This window comes from Rhopalosiphum padi, chromosome 2 (genome assembly GCF_020882245.1).
Source record: "Rhopalosiphum padi isolate XX-2018 chromosome 2, ASM2088224v1, whole genome shotgun sequence".
Taxonomy (NCBI): Eukaryota; Metazoa; Arthropoda; class Insecta; order Hemiptera; family Aphididae; genus Rhopalosiphum; species Rhopalosiphum padi.
The window spans coordinates 36,676,798-36,704,155 of record NC_083598.1 but is presented as its reverse complement, the minus strand read 5'-3'; the positions used below and the strand labels follow the sequence as shown (position 1 = coordinate 36,704,155).

At 34.7% G+C, this 27,358-nt stretch overlaps 1 protein-coding gene across 3 annotated transcripts in view; it reads left to right on the top strand.

Annotated features, from left to right (window-relative positions):
- Positions 1-26,265, top strand: part of LOC132920962 (protein spitz-like) — a 61,070-nt gene extending 34,805 nt beyond the window's left edge. For all 3 annotated transcript variants that reach the window (XM_060983719.1, XM_060983722.1, XM_060983721.1), the window contains exons 3-7: positions 18,181-18,352; positions 21,521-21,582; positions 23,250-23,394; positions 23,506-23,602; positions 24,464-26,265. In XM_060983719.1, the coding sequence (XP_060839702.1) occupies positions 18,181-18,352; positions 21,521-21,582; positions 23,250-23,394; positions 23,506-23,602; positions 24,464-24,538 (551 nt within the window). In that variant the 3' untranslated portion in view covers positions 24,539-26,265. The remainder of the gene's footprint in view (positions 1-18,180; positions 18,353-21,520; positions 21,583-23,249; positions 23,395-23,505; positions 23,603-24,463) is intronic.
- Positions 26,266-27,358: the final 1,093 nt, after the last annotated feature.

Genomic DNA, 27,358 nt, shown 5'->3' with positions numbered 1-27,358 from the left:
CGAGGAGGAGAAGGATTTCGAGGTCGTCGTTTGTGTGTAGGTTCGCGCCGTAATGTCCGATAAAAATAAATAACAATAATAATAATAAATAAATAAAAACGATTTCGAGTTGCGAGATACGACTTGTTTCACATTTTTATTTTATTTTATAATAAATTTACAACGACGTAGTGGTGTATAAATAAATATATCATGCACATCTTATAATAATTATATCGCCAAAGTTTAAACTGTACAATCGGTATGTATCATTATATACTTTTCGTCGCCCGTAAATAAGTTTCCCCGATTTTTATGAGGTTATTAATGCGTGTCGAAATAATATTGTTGGTACGATGGGCGCGTTGAACTTGCAGTGCAGTAAAACGGCTGATCACATGACCAATGATTTTTTATTCCCTATACAGTGGATTCCACCGAGTGGAAGGGAAATAACAATTGTAGTGGCCAACGCATTTCTCGCGAATATCGCCGAGCTAGGTCCATACGAGTATTATGCGACGATGTTTCCTAGGGACGACATGTATCAGACAGTGTACCGCCATAATTACCTACTATATAATATTATATTATTATACTTCCGTTTAATAACACTGAGGAAACATTTATAAAACATTTTTATTCTATTCAAAGCGTTGGTTGCCACATGTGTCTGGAAGAATAATAATATTTTAAGTACAGCTGCTATTTACCGTCTTTTTTGTTTTCGTTCTTTTAGGAATTATTAATACATCATCTATACCTATTTACTGCAAAAATAATTAAGGTTTAACGAGTTGTATCGAAATTATATATAATTAATTTTTGAACGCTTGAATGTCTCGCCAAAAAATTCGATTATTCTCAAACAAAAAAAACGTTATAACTAAAGTATTATTATTATTTTTCATGTTTTACACTATTCTGTTCGTGTTGTTTATTATTCATGTGCGCTAATCACGTATAAAAAAAAAAACACCGACACGAGGTGTAAAATACAACAATACGCACCTTATAATAATAATAATAATAATCGTCGTTGTCGATATAGCTTTTTGTGACGTGCGTATGGGCAGCCGGCAATGTACGACATAGTAGTAGCTGCTGTAGGTATAATACGAGTAATACGACAAACAATCGATGAAGACCCATATTGAAATTTATTTGGAATATAATACGTGACTCATAAGCGAGTTCCCTGTACAAAATATAATATATCTATTACATACGTAACAGCAGCACCAGCAACAGCGATTATAATATTGTTATGGACTATAGGTACGAAAAGAGTATTACGCGCTGCAAACGACCTGCTCAGTTTCAACTTTTTTTTCGATTAGAAAAGCGCTGCACTACAAGACCAGTTTTTGAGTTTTGACATATGCGTTATTATAATTCGCACTGAGGAAAAGAGGATAGTGTAGTAGCGAGTAAAGTGTTTACAGATTGGTTAAAAAATAATTTCACAAGAGCCTGTTAAATTTTTTTCTCTCTCTTTAAGTTCTCTTAAAAACAATAGAAGCGATTTGAGGGTTGTGACTCTATCTGTATTGGTTAAGACCTCTGTCTCCTTGCAACGTGGGTTGGCTCATTTTGACTTTTTCCACCGTCTAATTATTAATTTATCTGATGAACACTTGACATCGTGAATCGACATAGCAGGAAAAAATACGATAATCTAGTCGGGAAATGGACTCGTCAGATATGAATACGCGTCGAGTGGTAAAGTTTGAGTATCACCGAATAAATGGATTTTACTATGAAATCGTTTGTGTTGGCTGGATGAGGGGCCAAAGTGTTAATAATAATAGTAATGTAATAATATTAAAACGTATAAGACGTCGACGTCATATGCGCCGTCGTTTCCGGTATCGTCGCGCGGTCGTCGTCGTCGGAGGCGGCAACTGAGCGCACAGGAAGCGGCACGTTTGGCGGCCGCCACGGCCCCACGTATGCCAACCTAACATCACGCGTGACCGAGTGCTTTACTATATACATATAATGTACACACGTGTAAATGGTATATAATAATACGGCGGCCTTCTTCCATTTAAATATGTGTGTATCTGTAGTACACGCAGACGTGTTGATTGTTCGCCGCGTGGACGTGTCATCGTCTCCCCCGGGACTGCTGCAGGTTCGCGGACGCTCGTCTCCCGTATCACGTCCATTGTTGTTGGTCCACCGTCAATGAAAACCAAAGTCGTCAGTGATTTCTCTCTCGTTTCCTACGCGATGCGGAGTGCAAACTCGCAATAAATATGACACACCACAATAACTACACTTCTATCGGAGTAGTAGTATATATTTTAGTTGTATAGTTGTTATATTTGTAGGAGGAGTAGTGAGGAAGATGGTCACCGACCTTATAACGTAAACGGTATATCGTCGTTGTGTACGGTATAGCTGGTACATTTGTGTAATAAACGTAGATAGTGATGGTTACGTTTACGTAGTAACCGACTTAGTCGTTTAATAAGATGTCAACGCATACGAGTATATCATAATCATTTGCTTTCCCTCGTCGATTAATGCGCAACGATTCGCGCTCTGCTGTAGAACCGAACAGTTCACTGTTTGGCTAAATACCTATTAGAGTTGAACGTTGACGAAATGTTCAAACTTTATAAGTTTGAAAACATTGTCTGTATATTTGTAGATAAATACGGTGGTATTTACGATATTTCAGTTTCTCTACGATTGACGAAAATTTTTACTTACCTCCTCTCATAACTTGTATTCAAAAATTTAAATAATGTAAAAAACTATTAAGCCAACGTACGAATCAATGATATTACTTTGTCAACTCTAAGTTTGATATGATAGGTCAATTTGCTCTATACGGTAATTAATTGAACAGCATAACAATATTGTTGCGCGTTGGCCGCGAAGAGACGACCGGCAATCCGTTATTGCACCGGGCCGTGCAGTGCGTGTGCGTGTATTCAGAGCGCGAATAGTTTGGATAGCTCATGCGAGCAATGAGAAAAGCGCCCCGCACTCCACACCGGTACCGTTTCGCACCGGCGGCGGTACAACGAGCTACAGACCTGTCGCGGAATATATATAATATGAGAGCGTGCGCACACACGCACGCACGCACGCTCGCAATAACGCTGCAAGTAGTGTGTCGCGCCCGCCGCACCGAAAAACCCGAAGCCATGCACGAGCGGCGGTGTACGGTTAACTTGTGTAACGTAAGAACTTGCTTGTGACGAAGCGGGGTTTTGACACTTGTACGTCGCCACTGCCACCATTATACCAAACCAACATATGCACCTCCTGCACCGCCGACACGATGACGGCAGTGGTAGTGGAGGTAATCCAGAACTGAGGTTATCCCGCAAATCCATTATTTTAAGAGAAAGCCTACAATACAAGTTTTGCATATTTTTAGGATTTTCTATATATATATATATATTTTTTTTTAATAATTATTGGTAAGCACTAATATAGTAAGCATAGTTGTATAATATATCGTTTAAATATGTTTTTTTTTAATAATGGCGGTCGTTGTAGATTGCTATACTTATAGCAATGGAATTTTTAATAATATTTTAAGTTATAGTTAAAGGGTTGGTTCAACCAATATCGGTTATACGCATATAGCGGTAAAAATGGCGGTATCTACTATCATAGAGGAAGTATCTTACTATGGGTCTTTATATTCACCATCGTGAGTAAGTTTTGTTATTTACCAGGCAACTTTTTTTAGGTTTGAACCAATTTGGATTTGAATCATTACAATGTTTAATATGTAATTAAATTAAATTTTTTTAAGAGTTATGCGCGCCTTGTAATAGTGGTACGCTGGTGCACGCTGTATGATGTCTGTAGAAGTAATGGTAGTGCAGAATTGCGAAAAATTTAATATACCTGCGACTGCGCATGTCATACTTATAATACGAAACCATTCCGCAAGAGTGCAAGACCGAAATTGTATTTTACCATTATAATGTCAATATTGTTTTTCTTTTTTTTTATACTCGTCTTTTTTCACGCGTCGTGACCGTCTTTGCTGATCATTAGTATTCATATCTCGTATTGTATTAAATATAGTCGATCCGGAAACGTTTCCGAAAATTACGCACTAAAAAAAACACGACTGCGATCAATCGAAGAAAACGTACGAAAACAATCGCTTCTGCAGCACGGCAGGTTTATCTGTACGATTACCGGTTTACCGGAGCTGAATATTAATATCGCTAATCGCGCACAACGTGACCGCATTTAATTTGAAATAAATTCAATGAATAAAAATAATAATAATTACGAATTTAATTCAACGAAAAAAAAATCAATCGAAACATATCTCATACATGGCGTAAGTTAGGAAAACAGAGAGATAAACGTGATCAAAAAAAGCTTTTTTAACTACAAGCGATCGCGTTATGTATAACATGTCGGTTTTCCGTTAATCGGCATTGGCACATACATGCTTATAATTTTTATCAAAGTATTTTAGATTAACCCATTAACGTATGATAATAATAACAGATTATATCAATTTATTCTATTAGGTTATTAAGTTTATAAACTCTAAATAATATACGTATATAAACGCTATTGCAGATTATGTATTTTATTCTTAAAATAATCGAATCTGAAAAAATTAAATACGTTAAAAAAATATATTATTCACATTCAAAGTACACTATAAATGTTTAATACATTATTAATAGAAACTATATGTCCACATATTACGCATTCATACACAATAGATTTGACACTAACAATATCAAAGATACTATGGGTGTGACATGCTTGCAGGGATAAATATAATAAATCTAAATTTTGGGAAAAATTCTTTTATAAATTAAAAATATGCAAAATAAAATTTAATGCAATATCTTTTATACGACTATAACAAACAGATTTAATTTATAAACAATAAACATCTTAACACTAATTAATATCTTATGATTAAACAGACGCGTTATTGTCATTCTCATTCAGCGACCAAAAATCGATCGAACGATGTTACAGCCACCAGTGTGGTGTGTACTGCTACTATATAGTATAATATGACCGTATCAGGTTAGAAACAAGTTCGACCGTTGGCCTCATAACTTTAGGCGTTTACCGAGAAATGACTTTGCGCGTTTCATTTCCGGCTGTAAAATCTGAAAACTATCACTTATACGTTATACGTCATTTCTGTAAATTTATTTCGCTCGATAATATTTTCCCCATATTTTATGTATAAATGTACATAAATAAAGCTAAAAAAAATGTCACAGTAAAAATTATAGCCAGGACGACTGACGCCCCAACTAAAAAACGTTCTTTGCAAATAGGAGAAACAATTGCATAGAACTTGGACTTTTATTTGCGAAGTTTCTGCGAACGTTCCAAACAGACAAACGTGGAAAAATAATATAATTTTAAACTCTTTTTTCTCTTTAGTTTTTTTATGTTGCATTTGACTGCATGCGCCAAATCTGACATCGTTGTGTATAATATAAATATTATGATTAAAAATGTATGTATAATATATTAACAATGAGATTAATCAAGTACAAAAAAGTATCTATTGAAGTATAATAGAAACCCGTAATCATAATCGTATTTTCTTCAAGAGTTTTATATGCGTACTGTTTAAATGGTTCTCATTAATCCATCACTGCTATCTCTCTTACTCACTCTTATTCACAGACATTCATTTACTCTCTCTCTCTTTCGCTATCTTTCAATTCCCGCTCACTATCTCCCTCTATAGCCACTCATCTATGAAATAGAAATCGATACCGATAATAATAGTCAGAAAACGTCGTCGATTATTAAGTGCCAATTAATTAATAGTTTTGATGAGTTATAGGTTAGGTTAATTATTATATATAACAGTACACGTTTTAATAGTCGATATATAGGCGCGCTCGTTATTATCTAATATGATATTAACGAAACATATGTCGTATACGTGATTAAAGAGTGTATAATAATAATTTAATAAAGATTTTAATATTATAATTAACTTCCCACCAGGGTATGACGATATCACATTTAATATGACTGGCATCTATATTTTCGACAAACGAGACAATAATACTATAGCATTGAAACGCGACTATGACTTCATATTTGAAGCCTATAGCATCAGAACTGTAGCTTGTTCCGTAAATTCAGTATTTTACTAATTATTATTATAAATTAATAGTAAGTATAACTATAAAATTTTATTTTAATATGATGTGCTTTTTTTTAAAAATATTGTCAGTTTTTATATAGCAATAATGGCAATGGATTAATAATAAAACATATAGCCTAATCCTGCACTGTTCATATTGAGTTAATAATCCTATACTCTTGTTCTAAAATAAATTATTTCAATGTCAATACCGACTGCCGAAAAGAATAAATAAGTTCCCGCTTAAGCCATCCTCTAACAATCTAGCGGTAGGTTTGCGCCAATTCGACTTTGTAATATTATATTAATATACAAGATGTAACAGGTAAAACTGACTTTTGAAAAACTTTTATTCTAATTACTATTTTTATGTTTATTTTTTAGTACTGAAAATAAAAAAAAATTAAATTTGATTTAAATTTAAAGTTAAGTAGTTTATTTTTTAGAATTTTTTTAAAATATCAATATTTTTTGATTATATTAATTTGGAACGTTTTAAAAATATGATTTTTGAGAATTTGTTGACATGAGTATATTTCTTAAATTATTTACTCATCATATAATATTAACCATTTTTGTCATATATTTTATATTTTATATTATCATCATACATTGCATAATTTTTTTTTTTTTTTTTGGTCAAGTCTATATGTTACACCCTGTGTAATAGTTATCTATTATTCCAGATTGTTTAATTTAATAAATTAAATTTAAATTAATTTTTCAAGGATTAAGTCGTTCTGGCGCTATGCGTCTCGTATAATACGTGCAGTACAAAATATACAGTGTATAATAAATAATATATTATTTTATATTATTATTATGCGATGACGACGAAATCGTTTTAATCGGGCTTACAGTCTGAAGGATCACCGCGTGTATTTAATATTATAATGTAATAATCCGACTGGCGCGAGCGGTGTACGACATTATCTCTGACTTTCTACACTCACAACAAACATGCACGTGTGTGCGTTCGCGCGCGGTGTGGTTGCTGCAAGTGCCCCGGGAACGTGCCGAACCCCGAAACACCGCGCAGGTGATACTAAATATACTATGGCCGCCGCGGTTATCTGGTGTTTGTGCGCGACATTGTTTAAATAGGACAGGATTTCCTCTCTCGAGTCTGACAATCTCAAATAATAATAATAATAATCTCAATCTCTCCCCGTCGACACTCCCCTGTGCGCAACCGTCGTCGTCATCGTCACCACCGTCGCCACAGACGAAAAGCAGTGGCGACGTTGAGGGCATTGTACGCGTAGTATATACGAGTTTGTGCCTGTCTGTGCTTGTCTGTGTGTGCGCGTGTGCGTGTGTGTCATGACGGACGGCGGCGCGTTTCAAACGCTTCGTATGTCGCCCGAGTATTATAATATTATACACATACGCGGGCTGTGGGGTACGTTTGTGTGTAGGTATACATAAAGGCTGCCGAAAAACGGCCCAGGTGATATTTATTACCGAACTGGTATGCTGACACTCGCTGGGACCGTATATATTATATATTATTATTATTATTTTTATTATATATACGCTTTTTATTTATTCAAATTGTGCGCTGTTCTCTTTTTCTTGGACTGTGTACACGGACACGCACACACACGCTCTCTCGCCATCCGTGGTGCTTTTCATTATCATTATTATACGCGTATATTATAATATGTTTTTTTTTTTAAAACTCGGTGATTTATAACTATGCCGGCGCGTGTGTTAACGAGAAGTAGTCTCTCGGACCATTCGAAGCGAATAATTAGAGAAGAAAAATATACATAATATATTAAGTGTTATTCGTGTGAGTGTGTGTTATATGGACAGCAGTGAAACTCTCCTCTATATGGAACAGTCATCGTCATCGTTGTTGTGTGTTTAATATTATTATTATACCTATTTCACTACAATTTATTACAAAATATACACATATAGCATCAGATGCATTATCTATATACTGTTTTTTCTATAGTTAACTTCTAGTAGAGATACAAGTATTATTAACATTACAACTACTACTATTACTACTACTATACTTTTTTCGTTTATCCTACTGTGTATATTATAATGATGGAACCAATGTTTTATGGAATCGTAAAAAATAATAATAATAATAATCGACAAAATAATGACGATTTTCACACGGTGCGCGCGTAGCGTGGGTTTCTTTTATTATTATTTATTATTTTACTTTTATGTACGATATAATAATAATTTCAGACGTCAACCGATTAACGGTCATGATTAATAGGGCCGAAAAGCCGGCAAAAAGAGGCGGCTTGTTTGTACACATGGACCCCCCGGCTCCTGGTGGAGGAGGTCTTTCGCCGCCACCGTGTCCGTCACTCCGAAACTGTCCTGTGCCGCCGCCACCGGTCGAACCTGCGTATTCTCGCCGTCCTCCCCAACACCACCACACTAACAACTTGTTCCACCCCCCCACCCATTTCGTACTTACAGCCTCTACGGTCGAGTCGTATATATATATACATATATGTGTATTTCGGCTCACGCTCTTCGCTTGGGTAAGGTAAATAATAATCAGCGGGAGTTCCCACACACACACACACAAATCCCGCGGTAATAGAAATATCGTCGGACACCACCGATTTAATAATATATATATATATATATATATTATATATTATACGGAGGTAGAGAGACGGCGGAGACGTATGAAACATATACGGAGACATTAGTCATTTGTCACCCGTCTACCAAATATACATTGGGCCACACAATCCGAATCCTTATAGTAAAGTGAGTACCACACCCGCCCGCCGTCGTATATATTATTCGTAATCAACACACACACATACGCCGCCACCGTCGGCTTACGTTCAGTTGGTTTGTGTATTTGTGTGTGTGTGTGTGTGTACGACTCGCAGCTGGACGCGACAGTCGTCTCCGCCTCCACCCTCTGATGACAACAACAATAATAATATGATTGTATTCAACTTACTTTTTATTGCTCTCTTTATCCCACCCGCCACCGCCGTCGCTCATTCTATACGAAAAACGTAGAAAACCGATATTTTACGTTATGTATGTATTATTATTATTATTTTCCTTTTTCGGCACGTCGTCATCGCTAGTCGTCGACGTCGCTGTTGGGGTAGTTGTAGTATCGCACACGTAGAAAACCAAATAAATATATTTTTTTTAATCTGCACCGACGACAACGAAGCTGCCGCCACTGTTGTGCACAATATACATATTATTATAATAATATAACATGCGTACCTATATACATTATTATGCGTATAGGAATCAGGCACCACCGCGTGTGTGTTGCGTCTCTCGCAAAGGGGACGGTGTTGGAAAAAAATATCGTTTGTATCAATGGAACCTTCGTTGCGCTGCAGCCGTTGCCGCTGGCGTGTCTTCTCAATTGAAATTCCTGTACTGACACGTCCTTATATTATATTTATTACGGACCTCCATGTACCTACATACATTTTTCGTATACCTGCGTAAAAAATTTTTTAGTCATATATACATATATAGATTGATTTTTTTTACTTTGGACCAAATGCGTCACAGTGCATTATAATATTATTGTTGGTCGTACAGAGTTCATATCGTTACCGCGCCACCTGCTGTACCGTGCTATGTCTTTTGGAAATCATATCCGTGTTCCGTTCGGAAATCGTCCAAAAATTATAATCTCCCACAATCATTTATCAAAACACTTGCTGCTCGTGACCATTGCGGGTATATGCAGTGTGTACATGACATTTTATACACGGTTCGCTGCCACCGTTTATTCACAAGCGGTGACCCTGCGCGCGACGTGATGCTGCGAGTATAGTGTATACGTAATATAGGTGTGACGATATATACTTTTTACGCATTTGTAGGTGTCCTACATAATATATAGTATAATATTGTCCGAGTAGAACAAATTGTATTTTTCCACACCGCACACACGCGGCGCAATCTATTGATACGGTTTACGTCCTTTTTGATTTTGAAATCTCTATTATATTTATTCTTAACAACAGTAATACGTATTTCATATTGGCATGTCGTTAAGTAGGCTTAATACATTTAGCGGACTGTTGGTTTCACAAATGGTGTACGTGTGCATATACAAGTTTTTGTATTCTATTATATTTTATAGATTGCACTTTTGCATCAGAATCCGACGCGGTAATTTGAAATTCAAATTAACGCACAAACACCGCGTACAGTGTGTCAGCATTTAGTTACCATAAAAATGTGTGTTAATCGTCATTTTATTTTTCTTCATAATGTATACGCGACTTGTACGTGCGTTATCAACTACGCCACTATAGAGAAATCCAATTAAATTATTTATTTTTATAGCTTCTACGATGATGTGTTGTTTAATATCATAACGCTCTATATAATTCTTTATTATTATGTAATATAAATTATAATGTATGCCGTTGACGATCGTAGTGGTATTTAACGTATCTGTTCGATTAAAGTTCCAACAGTGTATACTGTTTATCACATGTGAAACGTCGAAGGTCTGCGCGTACCGTCGAAAAAAATTCTAAATTTAATCGTATCCAATATGATCGTCAGCCGTTGACGTAACAGCGCGTTCGGTAAGCCCACTGCAATAATAGCTATGCTGCTGCAGTGTTTTGGCCGAATTAAAACAAATGATTGTCAGTTTGAGGCCTACCAACTACAGAGAATAGAGATTTGTAGGTCAAGCCTTTTCTTTCTTTTATAATATGTATTCCGAGAGCGTTAACACTACGCGTACAATGATGGTTTTAATGTCATCGTTGCGTGTAAGTATGTAACTCGATATTTACCACCCCACTCTTCTGCAGAACTTTAAGAATTGTATTTTCGATGTTAAGTCTATAGGAGAAGGGCGAAGCGGCTATAATAAGCTATAACCATATAACCGTGAGTAGGTATTAACAGGACTGGTAAGTGAAATGTTTTTGAACAAATAATCATTTTTGTGAACAATTAATCTATTTTATGATATTATTATACTATCGGATGAAAGCAACACATTTCTTTGACCTAACCATTAATAAGTAATTTATTAATGGTAGTTTGGTAATAAAAAATTGTTTATTCATTATGCTGTTTCCCCCGCACCACTCTATCACTCTCACTCTATCTCTGTATCTGTTTCTCTGTCTATCTCTGTTTGTCTGTCTCTTTATAGCCTATATAATTTAATGGCGAACCCCAAGTTTTGCAATATATATATAGTGTGGTATTATGGATAGATATGGTTTAGCAATCTTATCTATACTCCTCGAAAAGGTTTCCCGTCGGCCTAATATTTTATAGAAATTATGAGCAACATGTAGGTTATGTGTGTGGCAGTCTACGTGTTTTTTTATGCGCACACTGTCTAAAATATCATTATTATTTTGTGGTTTAGGTATATAACGTTATCTCGCATCGTATACATAATATAGTATAATAAATAGTGCGTTTTCTTTCGACCGAAAGTAGTCTTTTATGTAATATATTTCTAGACGACATAAAATAAAATTATTATACTTAACAATGTATAAAGAGTATAAACATATATATACAATAAAACTATACTCGGTTAAAAATGTTCTGTATTTTAGTTCTCAGAGACCATTTATTATTGAATGGAAAATATTATTTTTTTAATACATACAACATTAACATACGTATTTTTTACGGTTAAATAAACGAAAATGAAAAAAGCATAACATAAAGCATATAAAAAGCTATCGTAATAAATTGATATTCGACTACGATAATAAACATATTTTCTTATTAAATATTTTTAGTGAATAACATACAATAATATCATATATTTCATTATTTATTATTGAGTTTTTAACTCAATAAATAATACGAAATATACGTTGACTGTATACAATATTATAGTTACGGACATATTAGTAGTTTATCGTTTTCTGTAATTAGTATATTATTAAAATAATTCTATATTTAAATAGGCAAGACTTATAATATTATATACTTTCGCATGCTATTATTTTATCGTATAATAATGGCATTCGAGCGAGTATAATGACCATAAAATTGTTTGATAAAAACGAAAAAAAAAAATTAAACCGTATTATAATATATTATAATATAATATTATATAATATTTTTGGTTTTTTTATTATTTAAAAGAATATTTACAATCTATACTTATAATAACACAATAGTTAAATTACATGGATAATTAACAGAAATAAATATATACGTAGGTATGAGAAAAGAGGGGGTATGCTAATCCGTTTATAACACCTACGAAAACAAGATATATATTATATAATTTTGTTTTTGAGAAAGGTAAATTTTAATTATATTATGTTTTTTAAGACGTCTATTGATCAATTTTTTTTTTTTATCTTTCTAGCTTAATTTTCTGAAATAAAGATGACATTACTTTGCATTAGCCATTAGGTATTATTATATTTCGTGTGCGAATCGGCTGTTTCGTTTAAAAAATTCTGCTGCCTAGTCTCATTTTGAACTGATGTTATTATGTGTATGTTATATTATATATACCATTCGATATATTATATTCGATTTAGGTTAGATCGATGGGAAACGTTTTGGAGACGAGTGTCGGAGCGTGTGTTGTACGTAGGTGTATATACAATGACCGCAAAGTATAATACTAGTACGACATAGTGGTGGTGACTTGGTATATTTGTTATTTATTTCGAATTACGGGTGAAAATCGTCGTGTGACCGCCGTGTCGACGATGGAAAGACAACAAACAACTACTATGATATAACCACATAATCTCTGGGGATCTAATAATTTTACACACACACGCTGCGCGCGTGAGTTAAACACACGTTTGGGGGTGGGGGGGGGTCGGCTGGTTGGATAATGAGTAATGACAACAAAAACACACACACGTGAAGTAGGTACGCACACTTATGCCTTGTTGGTGAGACGCATGATCGCCGCCCGTGCAGCGGTACCTCTATTTAGACGACCGCGGTGCGTTTTCCCAGATTATTAACCGAAAGGAGATGAAGAGAAAAAAACAATTTTCGATTTGTCCATTTGTGCCGCCACCGACCGATCTGTAAGAAAGTGCCGCCTCCGTAATTACAGAGCTGACTGCCGCGTTTTCCGGGGGGGGGGGAGTTCAAAAGCGTCGTGTGTTTATAGGTAGGTAGGTAGGTAAATGTACCTACGCGTTATGTCGCGGCACAGTGTTTACTTTTGGCGGCGGTCTTTTTCACGCTAATCACGCGATACGCACGACCTCGCTCCTGACGACGATGGCGATACGTCGCGGGGCAAGAAGAGAAGTAAAAAAGTAAAAAAAAAAATGCCACTGCACCGCCTTCCGACCGCTACCGCTGTCGTGTGGTAGGTCGTGGCCGAAATTACGATATTGCACTATTATTATATTATTATTTATTATATACGCGTAAATAGGTACTCGCGCGCGCGCACACACGGTATATGTCCTATACACATCACACGGGTGCAGTACACTGTGCGAACATTATAAATATATTATAGGTATATACCTATGGCCGGCGGTAACTATACGCGTTGTACCTATTATACTGTTGCCGATGCAATAAGCCTCTCTAATTATATTTATTGTTTTATCCTCGTAAATCTCGTTCGGCGCAGTATATAGAGTGGCGTTTTCCTGCTGCTGCCGAACGACGGCGATGCGCTTCTCTCGCCGGTTACCGCCGCCACAGCCACCGCCCACTAATTACATTATTTGACCCGCACGCCATACGCCGCGCGCGTATATATATATAAAAAAACACACACACACACACACCACAGGTTCGACTACCAGTGGCGGCGTGCGTTTTAGTACACCACTCTATATTATACTCTGGGCGGTCCGATTTTTTTATCCGTGTTTGTATTTATTTTTTTTTCGCCAGCTTTTATTAGTATTTCGTTTTTATATAATATATAATAAGTAATAACATTACATTAGCGCGAATATCGTGCCTGCTGCAGTGTTACTGCAGTATAATAAGTTTGTGTACGAAAAGAAAATCGTCGTTTTTTTTTAAACGTACCGACAACGTCGAGATTATGACAAGACGGGATGATGAGGAAGAGAGAGGAGAATCTTTATAATACATAACTAGAAGACCTAACCACCGCCGCCGACGGTCTGACTTTTACGACCACCGGCCGTCGTCTCCCTCGTGACAACACAATTATTTTTATATCTTACCTGCCTACCCATCATAATATAGGTGTAATATAATGTGTGCGTGCGTAGCTGGGCGGAGTATACCGCGGAGAAGAGACCACCGCAATTTTCGCAGAGACCGTTTGTCGGCGGCACGTATCTTCGCTCCCACCGGCCCGTGTGTGTATAGACAGCTTCGTCCCTTATTGTTATTACAATACTTTTCGCTTCTTTTTCCCACATAGCCCACACGTATATTCATAATGTGATGTTGCCCGTCGGCACTGGTGCCTCTGACCGGCGAGGAGGTCACTTGTCACGCGTAGTTTACACGTCGTATTATTTCACAGCTATATATCTCCTCATAAAGCGCATGATGTCGCCCCTGACGCGAGCCTCGATCTCATCATGAAGAGGAATTTAGGTTTCTTCTATACTTGATATTTTTTTCCCTATACACATGTATATGAATTACGGATACTCGTAGTGAGTTATTATAATTCGTCCGTTCGCCTGTAATAATAATGATAATGATAATAATAATAGTAATAATAATAAACAGGTGCTGTAATTCGAAAAATACCAAAACTCGGTTAATTGGCGGTTTCTATGTACGCGCGTATAGAGCAAGTAGTTTTTATTGTACATATAAATATATAATACGATTTTTCCCATGGACGGGAGAAAAAAAAACACCGTTCACTGTGGTAAAACATAATGAATCCAGTTTTAAATAAATTACCGTATATTAATAATATTATAAGAAATTGATATGAACAAAAATGCGGATAAACACTTAACGACATTTCCCTCCGAAAATTACTATTGCATGACACAATATATACCTATATATGTATATTGTATATTGTGTATACGTATAATATTATGAACATTTATTTATATAGGTACCACTACGCGCGTTTTACCGACCGTCACCGCGTTCTTGTCGATTATACTTATTATAATGTACTACACGCACGCACGAACACGCGTTTACCGTAATAGGGAAAAACACGGAACGTTATCCGTATTAAACTTAATAGGTACCTAACCTATTTCATTTTCCTCAAACATTTTTCAAAAACCCTGCAGTATATATATGCATAAGTATAATACACTTTATATCCTAAAAAAATCCTAAATATTCAATTACCTACTAAATGATATTTTATATAATTATTTATTATGATTGTTACTATACTCTTAAGTTCTTATTGTATCCCTTCTATATAAATATTTAATTGTGAATTTTTTCTTTTTAAATTGTATTCTTTATTTTAAATTTACTTTTTAGTTTATTTATTACATATTTCTTCCTTATATTTAAAATAACATCTAGATAAGTATTCTTGCTCTACGGTAACTTCATATATGTGCGTATATATACGTGTATAACAATATGTATTATTGTAAGTAGGTACCGACATTTGAGATGACCGTATATATTAAAGATTTAATATTATAAATATGTAATATAATGTTTTAAATTGTTGTCGGCACGTACTTCAGTGACTCACCCAATACATATCGAAAATGTATGTTCTTCTTAGCAGTCAATTGGGCCCCATGAATGGTTCGGTACATTTAGTGTTTTTGTCCGAAGACCTTACCAATCGTTGTTGATAAAATAATATACTTACATATCCAATACAGCAATATACATACTTGCGCATAAAAAAGTTTTTTATGTACTCGAATATCGTTTGAGCGTTTTAATTTATTACTTATTAATTTATTACATCACACATTTTAAACCAGACGATAACAATAGTAATGTAATATAGTTGTAGTGCTGATAAGTTCCGACGTTAGTTTTTCGACTGCACAGCTCGCGCATGTACCTATATTATGTTACGAGTTATGTTCAATGTTTGACTAATGTCAAGTTTAACTACCATGGCTTTTGGCTAATCGCTAATGACATTTGAAATTAGACTTTAACCACCATTTATAAACATTGTCCGACTTTACGTGTGGCTAATGATCAAACGTTGACAATCACAAAATATTAATACAATTTAACACACACATACACACACACACATACACATAAATATATTTGTATGTAGAACACGACGATAAGAGTAATGATAGAAGCTTAAATTTTGATACCTGCAGTCTATTGGAACCTAAGCTTGTTATGTAATATTATCAATTTATCGCAATATTGCAAACAACTGCCACGGATAAGACGATCAATACATATTTTGTAGATGTACATCTAGATATCATAATTTATGGTTCATTATTTTGATAATCGAGTAGGTATTTGATTATTTCGATAAATAATCTACATTTTATAGAAGCATTTCTGATTCCAACTTAAACAGAAAATATAACTTTCTTTTAAACACAGTTTTTAGGTAAATCATTGTATAAGAAATACTTTAAGATTAGGACTCGGAAGTCGGTGGCTGTAAAATATTATAAATATGATCCACAAACATTTTAAAAATGCCGGAAAAATTAATATAAAAATTGATAAAAAAATATCAAGGTAATTAAATCTATTTCCTGATAAATTTTAAACTATTTAATTATTTTTTCAATTAAATATTTATACATTTGGTCGGCGCGAGTTCGTTTGAAAATAAAGTAGAAATATTTAGCTATATTCCAGAGACAAAAAGCTCGTAATCTTGTCGCGCGTGTACATAAATAATAAGAAAAACCACCACACATGCACACTCACTTCAAGAGGTATATAATATTATATAGACATGATATAAAACGATAAACAAAAAAACTGCGTGCGCACGCGTGTGTGTTTGTAGACGCGATGATCTCGAAATGAATACAAATCGTACATCCGTTTCGGGTCTCCCGGCGCGTTAAAATATCGTCGTAGTTCGTGGTCGTCGTACCCTCCACGTCGTCGTCATCGTCGCCGCTGCGTCTCGATACCGGCAAAACCATTGTATGCGCGCGTGTGCTTAAACCGATGCAGCGGCAGACGGGCGGGGTGTGACATGCACATGTACATAACAGCATATAGCACATCGCAACTGTGACAGTGGCACGCTATTATACATCGTCATAATAATAATACATTATAATATAGATAGTCCCTTCCGGCTACGTTTTCGTATAATATAGTGCCTATACCGTTATCACGCGCCAAGCGCTCCGAAAGATATCGGATGTCCGGGCTCGTCGTGCGGGAGGTCCCTTCTATATAGGTGTGTTGTATTACTCGCGGCCATTGTTCTTCTACGACTCGAGTGCATAATATATTATTATAATATATAGAGACGTCTTATTCATCACACATGTTTTTTTCGGTCATGATATACCTATATTATTATTATAATGTATCACGATGTATCGTGTAGATAGGTGCATGACCGGATTTCATTAAGGGCACCTGCTCAGGGCCTTGCGTCCTTTTTAGGGGCTCCTGAGTCCTGGGCTTAAAACATGAGAAATTGTATAGTTTGGGTCCTATAGGCTATAAGTATTTATTTAAGAAAAAAATATTGGTGTTCTAAAATAAAAGATGTCGATTTAAATTTTAAAACATTATATAATTGTACACAATACACATATATTACGAGTAGTGATTAAATTATAAAATATATCGCGATGGCTTTAAGATGACAATTATATAAGACATCTGGACATAGGTATACGTCTTATCGTTGTCGTTGATTTTCTTGTATATCTATTAATGTGGATGACACTTTACAGTTAAAAATTTGTGTAGGTATTTCGAAATTTTCATTTCATAATTCATAATAATTCATTTTTATTTCATTATATACCCGGCTATTAGGATAAGTTTGTAGTTTAGCCCCAAAATCTTTTCTGCACTAGGAGTTAGGACCCTTAAATCTGGCCCTGGATAGGTGTCACGTTGCTGTTGCACCATCGCTCAATCACGTTGTGTATTTTATACTTTGAAATAATGGTTATTTATTGTTTTGGTTATTAATTTTTGTTTTATTATGTGTGTTACAGACGCGTGTTCGAGTAGGTCGACGCCGAAGCCACGACCGTTGCAGCCAACGGAACGGCCGAATATCACCTTCCACACTACCCCCTGTCCAAACGTGTACGCCAAATGGTATTGTCTCAACGACGCCACGTGTTTCGCCATCGAAATCGGTGAATCGGTGCTGTATAACTGCGAGTGAGTATAATTTTATTGAATTTTACAAGTATACCTCCATACACAAGCGATTGCGCGTAAAGCAAAAGTAAAGCACATTTCGTCGAAGAATAAACATACTACGAGTACCTCTTATAGTGTACCGACTTTCTTCCACAATTACATTTGCATATACAAGTAACGATGATTGTAAACATTAAACAAATAAATATATCGATATCTAGCGTATAAAGTATTTATAAATGATTTTGAACCATTGAATCATTTACCTTTCTCTACGTGTATATAATATATAATTTCAGTGATATTTCCAAGAGGGTTTGACTTTGAATCCGGACACCCTCCCCTTATTAGGGCAACGTGTAAAATATCAAATTATTTTAATTTTATTAGAAATTATTATTTTCTAATAAAATTTGGTGTGATTTGCTCAACACTTTTTTTATCGATTCCATATATAAAAATAGACAATTTATTTAATTAATTGTGAAAATGTTTATATCAAAAGGGTTGATAAGCTAAGATGAATATTATTTTCATTCTTATTAATTTAATTATTATTTTTTTTAATGAGCTTTTACCGATAAACATTATAGATTGACAATTACTGCAATATTAATGCAAAACATTGTCTGTTCTACATTAAAAATTAAAAGTAATAAACGTACCAGAGAATGTTGATTAGATTTGTGGTATACCTAGATTATAAAATAATTTATACTTATACAACGATGATTAAAACAATTTTCTAGCATTTTTCTCGCACTCCCCACTCCCCTTAAAATATTCTGGTTGTGCCACTGTAATAATATAATTATTACATCGAAATACCAGCTATACTTGTATAAGTGTATCGCGTTTTGTCGACCGCCGGCGCTACGCGAGCACACACACAAGCACTCCCGTACACGTACCTAAGTATACATTATACTTACGTACCCATATGCACGTACCTATATAGTGTATATATATGAATTATACCAACGAACGGGGTTTGGGGCGGCGGTGGTGGACGGGTTACAATATATTATGTGAATACAGCGGCGGTAGGACAGAGAGGTGTACGCACTGCACTCACACACACTGCACACTATTATATATATATAGACAGGCGTTATTAAATGCGTTTGTGTACACACATAATCCCCGGGCCGCATTGCGGGTCACGTATCTGTTTAATGCCCGAGCACGGATATCCTTCGGATCTCTTTCTCGCTCTCCCGTTCCCGTACCGCCACCGTGCGAGTCGCGCGCAGCAGTACGCCGGGGTCGCAAATATTTCAAAAATTCCTACCGCACACCCGAAAACCGTCCGCTGCAGCTGCACGGCCTCGGCGACGTTTGGAAAACTCTATAGTATGAGTACATAATAATAATAACGTAGGTATGTTTAATAATATAACATAATAGAGCGGTATTTACCGCAGTCGCGCTTATATTACCTGCGTACAAACCGCGGCATCGCGGCTAGGCGATTCGCGATCTGAACATAATTTTTAGTTTTTTGATCTCGCGAATACCCCGAATATTATATCGTCATATATCATATATGCGCATTGAACACTGGGGACTGGAAATTTCCGTCGCTTTCACTATTGTCGCCTATATATTATACATATTATGTATTATTATTTATTGTTATTATTATTATCATTATATGTTGTTTTATGTCATCGGCACATATATCCGATTTTTGTCAAATATAATATTTAAATTTACGTATGCGTCGCAATCGTTTTCGTGCGCGTCGTTTGTCCGATCGAACGTTTCACGAGCTACTGTTGGAAGGGAATATATTATTAGTGTATATGCATGAGTATAGATATATACATATGTAACGTACGAGATTAAACTTTGGAGTTTAACGTTCCGAAACGGTCGATTCGGGCGATTAGATGTTAAAAATAAACGTGCGAAATACACCGCGTATTACATATATGCATATAGAGATAGACATTATATATATATATATATATATATACATACATACATACATATATACATATACCACATTTACCTACCTACCGCGTTCGACGTTTTCTTTTGTGATAATAGTATGTTTATTCGTAAATAGAAAATATTGTAATGGAACATTTTCTGACGTTTTTCGTTTTTTGTATAAATCTTCAAGTATAATAATAATCGTGTGCACGCTGTATATATATATATATGCATCTATTTACGATTTTTTTTTGTTTCTAATTTAATTTGAATATTAACGAAGAAATAAAACGTAACTTTCCACGGAGAAATCATTTGCTTATTAATTACGATGACGCTGAAAAAGGAAAAATCCATTTGAATTACTCATGCATAAACATATTTCAGTCGGAGAGAGGTATACCGAATACACATGCACTATACACTTTACGCGTATATATATGGAACGTGGGTTTCTTGTGTGTTGGGAAACGATTTTATAGTGTATATACCATAATATATATATATATTATATATATGTATATTTTATAGAGAGAGAAGGAAACAGTTCCATAAATCTTCAGACAATGTTCGAAAATTGTACACGTTTACGAAATTTGTTTACTTGGAACTAGCATTATATTACTTATATATACGTTTAAAAAGAATTGGATTAACGAGACACGCACAAACGGCCTTTGAAACAGAAATTATTACACCCGCGGCCGTTACACAAACGAAGTGACTTGTTGTTGATAAAAATCAATTCGGAACAAGGTCGAGACACACAGCAATACTTACTGTTGCAACGGGCATCGTAATTTTCTAAGGAGTGCTTTTGGCGCAGAATGCGAATTTAACTAAATAATATATACACACAAACACAGGCACATAATATGTATTATACATGTATATATATATATATATATATTGTGCTGACTTGCAGTGTATTAGTGCTTGTATATGTAAATATAAATATGTAATATAATAAATACAGTGTGTCAGTGTACATACTTGAATACTATAGTACTAGACGGAAATACGAATTTTATAGCGATAACGTTTTAATTGTTACTTAATTTGTCCGGGTCGATTAGAATTCCGCGCCTTACCATGCATACGCACGCAACACAGAGAACACACAACTATAATTTTATTATTATTACCTACTGTTATAAATTTATAATATTATACATTTATAATAACATTATGATATAATATATTATTTGGCCCGTTTCGTGATAATATAATGTGCTTTTCGTGTTTCAGATGTACCGACGGTTTCATGGGACAGAGATGTGAGTTCAAAAATTTGGACGGCTCGTATACGAGTAAGTAGTATAATATGTATGATATTACACGTATATTATGTGTCTTATATACACGCATTCATCTATCATTATATTATACTATTATTATATGATACCGAGTTACAGAGAACTCTGGTGTGTATATAATGCGTCGTATATAAAAATTAAAAAAAACATACATACACATATATGCATACAAAGCGGTTTGATGGACTAAACCCCAATCCCCACGTCATATTATACGTAGGTATATACATGATGTATATAATATGCGCGAGTGGTTGATGGACGTCGTTATTTTTACAAACGGGATTTTTTTCCTCCGAAAATAATTACTGCTCGGTAGCGGCGGAGATGACAATAAAAATCTGTGTACGAGTAAATCAACACGCGAAGCCTACCGATTTACATTTTTTTTTCTTTTTATTATTACGACCGCGATTTTGGGCGCCGTCCAAGAAAAGACGGCGGTTTATTAAAACCGTCGAGTACACCACGAAAACGGTGCACACAATCATCTGTGCGCTATTTCCAAATTGTAAAACGAACGAACAAGAAAAAAAAAGAAGAAAAATAAACTAAAAACCAAAAACAATAAAAACCGATGTCGTGTTACTTGGGTGGCCGAGAGGGGTGGGGACCTGCGCAGCGTATAATATAGCTTTTGACGAAATCGATTGATTGCCGTCCGCCGCGATCTCTTATTACCGCCGCTGCTACAACATATTAAACGAAACAACAAATCCGTCGGCGGCGCGAAGGCGGTGGTAAAGGTGGTGGTGGAGGAGGAGTACGAGGAGGTTACATTGTGTGAGTTATTTTTTTATTTTTATTTTTTGAAGGCGACCCGACCGTCGTCTCTCCGCGACCTCGTCGTCTCCGTCGCTACAGCCGCCGTCATTCGAGTTTGCCACATTTCGATTTGATTTAATATTATTATTATTATTATTATTACGATGTATACTACTGCTCGCGCGCCATCACGTCGAGACGATGACGAAAATTCACAGACGAGGCGAGAGAGACTTGACCGTCCAAACTGCATCGGACGCATGAATGGGCCGTGGGGACACTGGTGCGCGCACACACACACACAAAATCACGTGTGTAATAATAATGTAGGTTTATACTTGCGTTTGCATATACATGTACGTGTGTGTGCGCGCACTTATATAACATTGTGTGTAGACTTATATGTGCGCACAGGTGTAGGGGGAGGCAAAGAAGAAACGAGACCGCATACCAAACCCGCGCTCGGTCCGGCATACTAATGATTTACCTACTATAGGTATGCGCCATCATCCCTCCTCCGTTGCAGCGCCCGTCGCGTTATTAAAATAATAATAATAAAAAAGAAAACGACACCGCTCGATTACATATATATAGGTATATGCTATATATATATATATAAATAGTAAACGATATTACTAGGTCCATTATGAAAATAACGATAAGATAATAAAAGCGTACAAAGTAAACGCATGCTTATTATAATAATAGCCAATAGGCATGTATATACTTATAGTGTGTTACACGACGGTAAAGTTTGACCTAAACTATTGTTGCTATGTAGGTATACATGTGTATGTGTGTGTTTAAAATATGTTTTATGCTATTATATCTACGTATAGGTATTATAATAGTCGTCGTTCGTGTTTTTAACTATTTCGATTTTTGACTTTCTACAGCTGCCCGGCGACAAGTGATGCTCGAATCGGCCAGCATAGCATCGGGAGTCAGCGTGGCGGTACTATTGGTGTTCATAATCTGCACCACGTTTTACGTCAGGTCCAAGAGACAGCGGAAACTCAAGTTAAACGCAGCCGACGTCTCGTAAGTTAGCCAGCTGCAGAGTTGTCACATTATTCTCATTATCACCTATACAAACATATAATATATAATAGTATTATCTAAATTCGTATGTTTTTTTTATCTTGTTTACAGAATGGTAGACGGCAACTGGACGGATGCGGAAAAGCGGCCGTTTTCGTATCGTCCGAAGCACACGATCATCACAATTCCTCTAAAGACAGTTATCACAGTGAGTGTATATTAAACACATACTTACATACATACATAAGTATAATACAAAATACTAGCTCGGTATTCTATTGGACAAAAACGGATTATATTTTTTACGAATAAAACCCACGCGTTTATTTTATTTTTCGGTTTTAATCATTTAGGTCGACGGTCGTCGACGATTATTGTTGCTGCACACGTGAATACGTAATAATTTAAATGCCGCCGCATCTCGTTTAATTAAAAAAAAAAAAAGAAGGAAACTAATAATAATGATAATAATAATACACTCTGTGCGCCTTAAAGCCAACATATACTCACACAACCACCACCGTATAGTTTGTCCAAATATGGTACAGGCGGGTATGCTAAGCAGCACGGAACACACACACATATTACATATATATAGAGGAGTCGGATGCGAATTTGATCTATACGTTAATATATGATTTTTTACGATCTTTTTATATACTAGTCGTCGGCGTTCTATTCTTTACGAAGAAAGAAAATATATACGGCGGCAGCGGCGGCGCGTATAAAACTATATACTCATTGAAACCTTTTTTTATAACGTCGGGAGGGAAAGAAAACATCGTGTGCGTATATATTATCATTGTTATTATAACTATATTATATCCTCTACCGTGGTAATTTAAGTACAAATCGTGGGCGAAATCATTGTAATTGAGACGTGAGGTTGGTTATAATATATTATGTTAATGTCCGAGTTATATATAAAAAAAAATAGACGCGCGTTATTATAAACTTACTACTACAACGACGACAGTATAATATGGGAAACAATATTGTTAAAATATATTGTATAGGTACTTAAAACAAAAATACGATTTTTAATGAATTACCTTTTTTTTCTCCGCAGGAACAGTCGACGCGATCCTCCGGCGATAGCCGCCGCTCGGATGAGAGTTCGCGACAAGAACCTTTGATCGTATGAGACGACTGCTAATTCCAAAGTTATTATATTCAGCACGATCTGTGCGGACGACAGATGACGATTTTTTTCACATGGAGATCAATATTTGGTGTCAGCGTGACGCCGCGGATATACCACCACTACACATGGCACAACAGTCAGTCAGCAGCTAGACACACAAATTACAACGCAAACACACAATATCAATGTCACGCCCCGATGACGCCAAAGAGCCACGTTAAGGGTTTTAAACACGACGCGCGCAAAATTTGGAGTTAAGAAATACAAAATCGAATGTAATAAAATTTAAAAAAAATTGTTTTTAAACGGATTTTTGCAACTTTAGTGTATCGTGTACGATGATATGTCGTGAGCGTCGCCGTGGCATATAATCGATGACACTAATTGACATAATTCAACTAGTTTTGATGTACATTTTTGATTATATTAATTTTTACCATCGTCGTCATCGATCCCTCTGGCGTGATGTCACCATCGCGTTTTTTTCATTTGCTCGTTGTTTTGTTCCAAATATTATTAACGCAAATACGTGCCGCTATAATAGGAAACGCACTCGAAATTGATCATGTTATAGTGTTTTATATTGTATAAAAATCATAATTTTCGTGACATTTTTAACCTCAAACGTATATATTAATATATAAAAAAAATCGTCTGAGCCAATATAATATATATATATAATTTATAGGTACATATATGCATATATTATATATAATATATATAATATAGGTAGTGATTTGTGTTTTGATTTCGATATCAACGAAAAATAAAACAAGTCCGCGTGACAAGACTTTAACTAGTTGTCTCCATAATGGCCCACAATCCCCACATATGTCTGTAAATGTATGTATATGTATATATATATATATATATATACATATATAAATAAATGTATATGTATACATATTTATATATATATAATTCTGCGAACCTATCTCTATGTGTATCTCCATCATAATATATATATAGATATTATTTTTTTTTTATAATTTTTAGAATCATTGTTTTAAACTGTTTTGTTTTTTTTTCCTCCTCCCATCTTATTATTATTAATAGTGGGTTACCATTTTTTTCCCCAATGCTTAATAATGCATAAAAAAAAATTATAACTAAAAAACCAATTGTATTTTGAAAACGAGGAATTGTGAATATTTTTTAAAAAAAACAAAATGTCTTTTCGATTTATATATAAAAAAAAATTGTGTAAAGTGGTAAATTTGAAATTTATGCGTTTTTATATTTTATATTATTATAGTTATTTATTTATTATTATTTTTAATGTAAATTATTGCTGTTATTCTCTGTTGAAAAAGTAGATTTGTATTATTGTTTCTTCGAGCACACCTACTACCAGTTTGTTGTTATCAAATTAAGCTTACTGCCCTGTGCCCTCCCCTTGTCCCTCCAGTCAGTGTGTAGTTGTATTTATGTGTATAATGAATTTTAGATACGCTAAAATAAAAATCCTTTTTTGCAGTATAGTATATGATACATATATATATATATAAATATATACATGAATATTTTATTATAACTGTTGTAAAAAAAAAGTTTTTACAAAAACAAAAAACAGAGAAATCTACCAGTTCCTAATTTTTTTATTGTAATAATTTAATATTAATAATAACAATGGTAAAAAAAAATGCTATAGTAAATTTACGATATTTTTTAGTTATTGTAAATAAAAATAAACTCAAAATATATACCAAACAATTTTTTTTAACCTATTTGTATGATGTATATTATTATAGTGTTTACATTGTATACATCCATCGTGAGACAGTGGGTGCTGGGTAGGCGTTTTCAATAAATTATTCAACGTATTTGTTATATGTATAAAACAAATATTTTTTCGTAAGACTTCGCGGCTGGCGACTGGCCGATTATTTTGACATATATTTTATTTGAACTATTATTCATTTCCTACTCGCAAATGTCTTTCTCGTGCGACTTGAAAATGCAAAAGTTCAAATCGAATAAAAAAAAACTTATTATTATTCGAGGTTGTCCGTCGGCAGGGGCGTCAGTCGCATACTCACATGTTATTTAGGTGGCATTTTCATCCACATCGGTGCTCTTTATACTTGAACGATTTATTATTGAAAATGGTATACTTTTTTTTAACACGCAAATAATAACTTTTTGAGGTTTTTAGACATTTTTGATGATAAAAGTGATCATTTTTGAATTATAATTAGCGATAGGTACATACTGTATTGATAATTTGAAGTACTTTAATATTAAGCATCTTTAATCTTTTTCTGATTTTCTTTTTGTTTAATCATTTTGATATAAATACTATAAATTATCTAATCGCATTATGTATATTCCTGACCGTTTCCATTTGGATTAGAAATAAGATGACGATTAGATTTTAAAACTCATATTGTTGTATTTGAAAATACCTATTTTACGATTAAGTTTGATCATGGTTGAATGGCTGTTTGTGACTTTTTGTATTAAAAGTAAATTTATGAAATTAACCCTTTTCATCGGGTTATCTTGCACCGTTTGGAAGCGTTTTAAGATAGTAAGAAACATTATGATGTTATACTTGAACATAAACTTAATCAACCACGAATGATAAATCTTTATTTTACGATGTTTCGCGCCGCTGCAATTTCATCATCATATGTATTTAACTACGATACTATGAATGCTATTGTTACAATAAAGCTATTATTATTAAAAAAAAAAAAAAAAAAACTGTATTATCGTATATTCAATAATTCAGATTTCATTACAGATTTCGTACATTCCACAACCCAATGATGATATAGCGAAAAATATATTATTACTGCTGTATTAGTATATCTATTA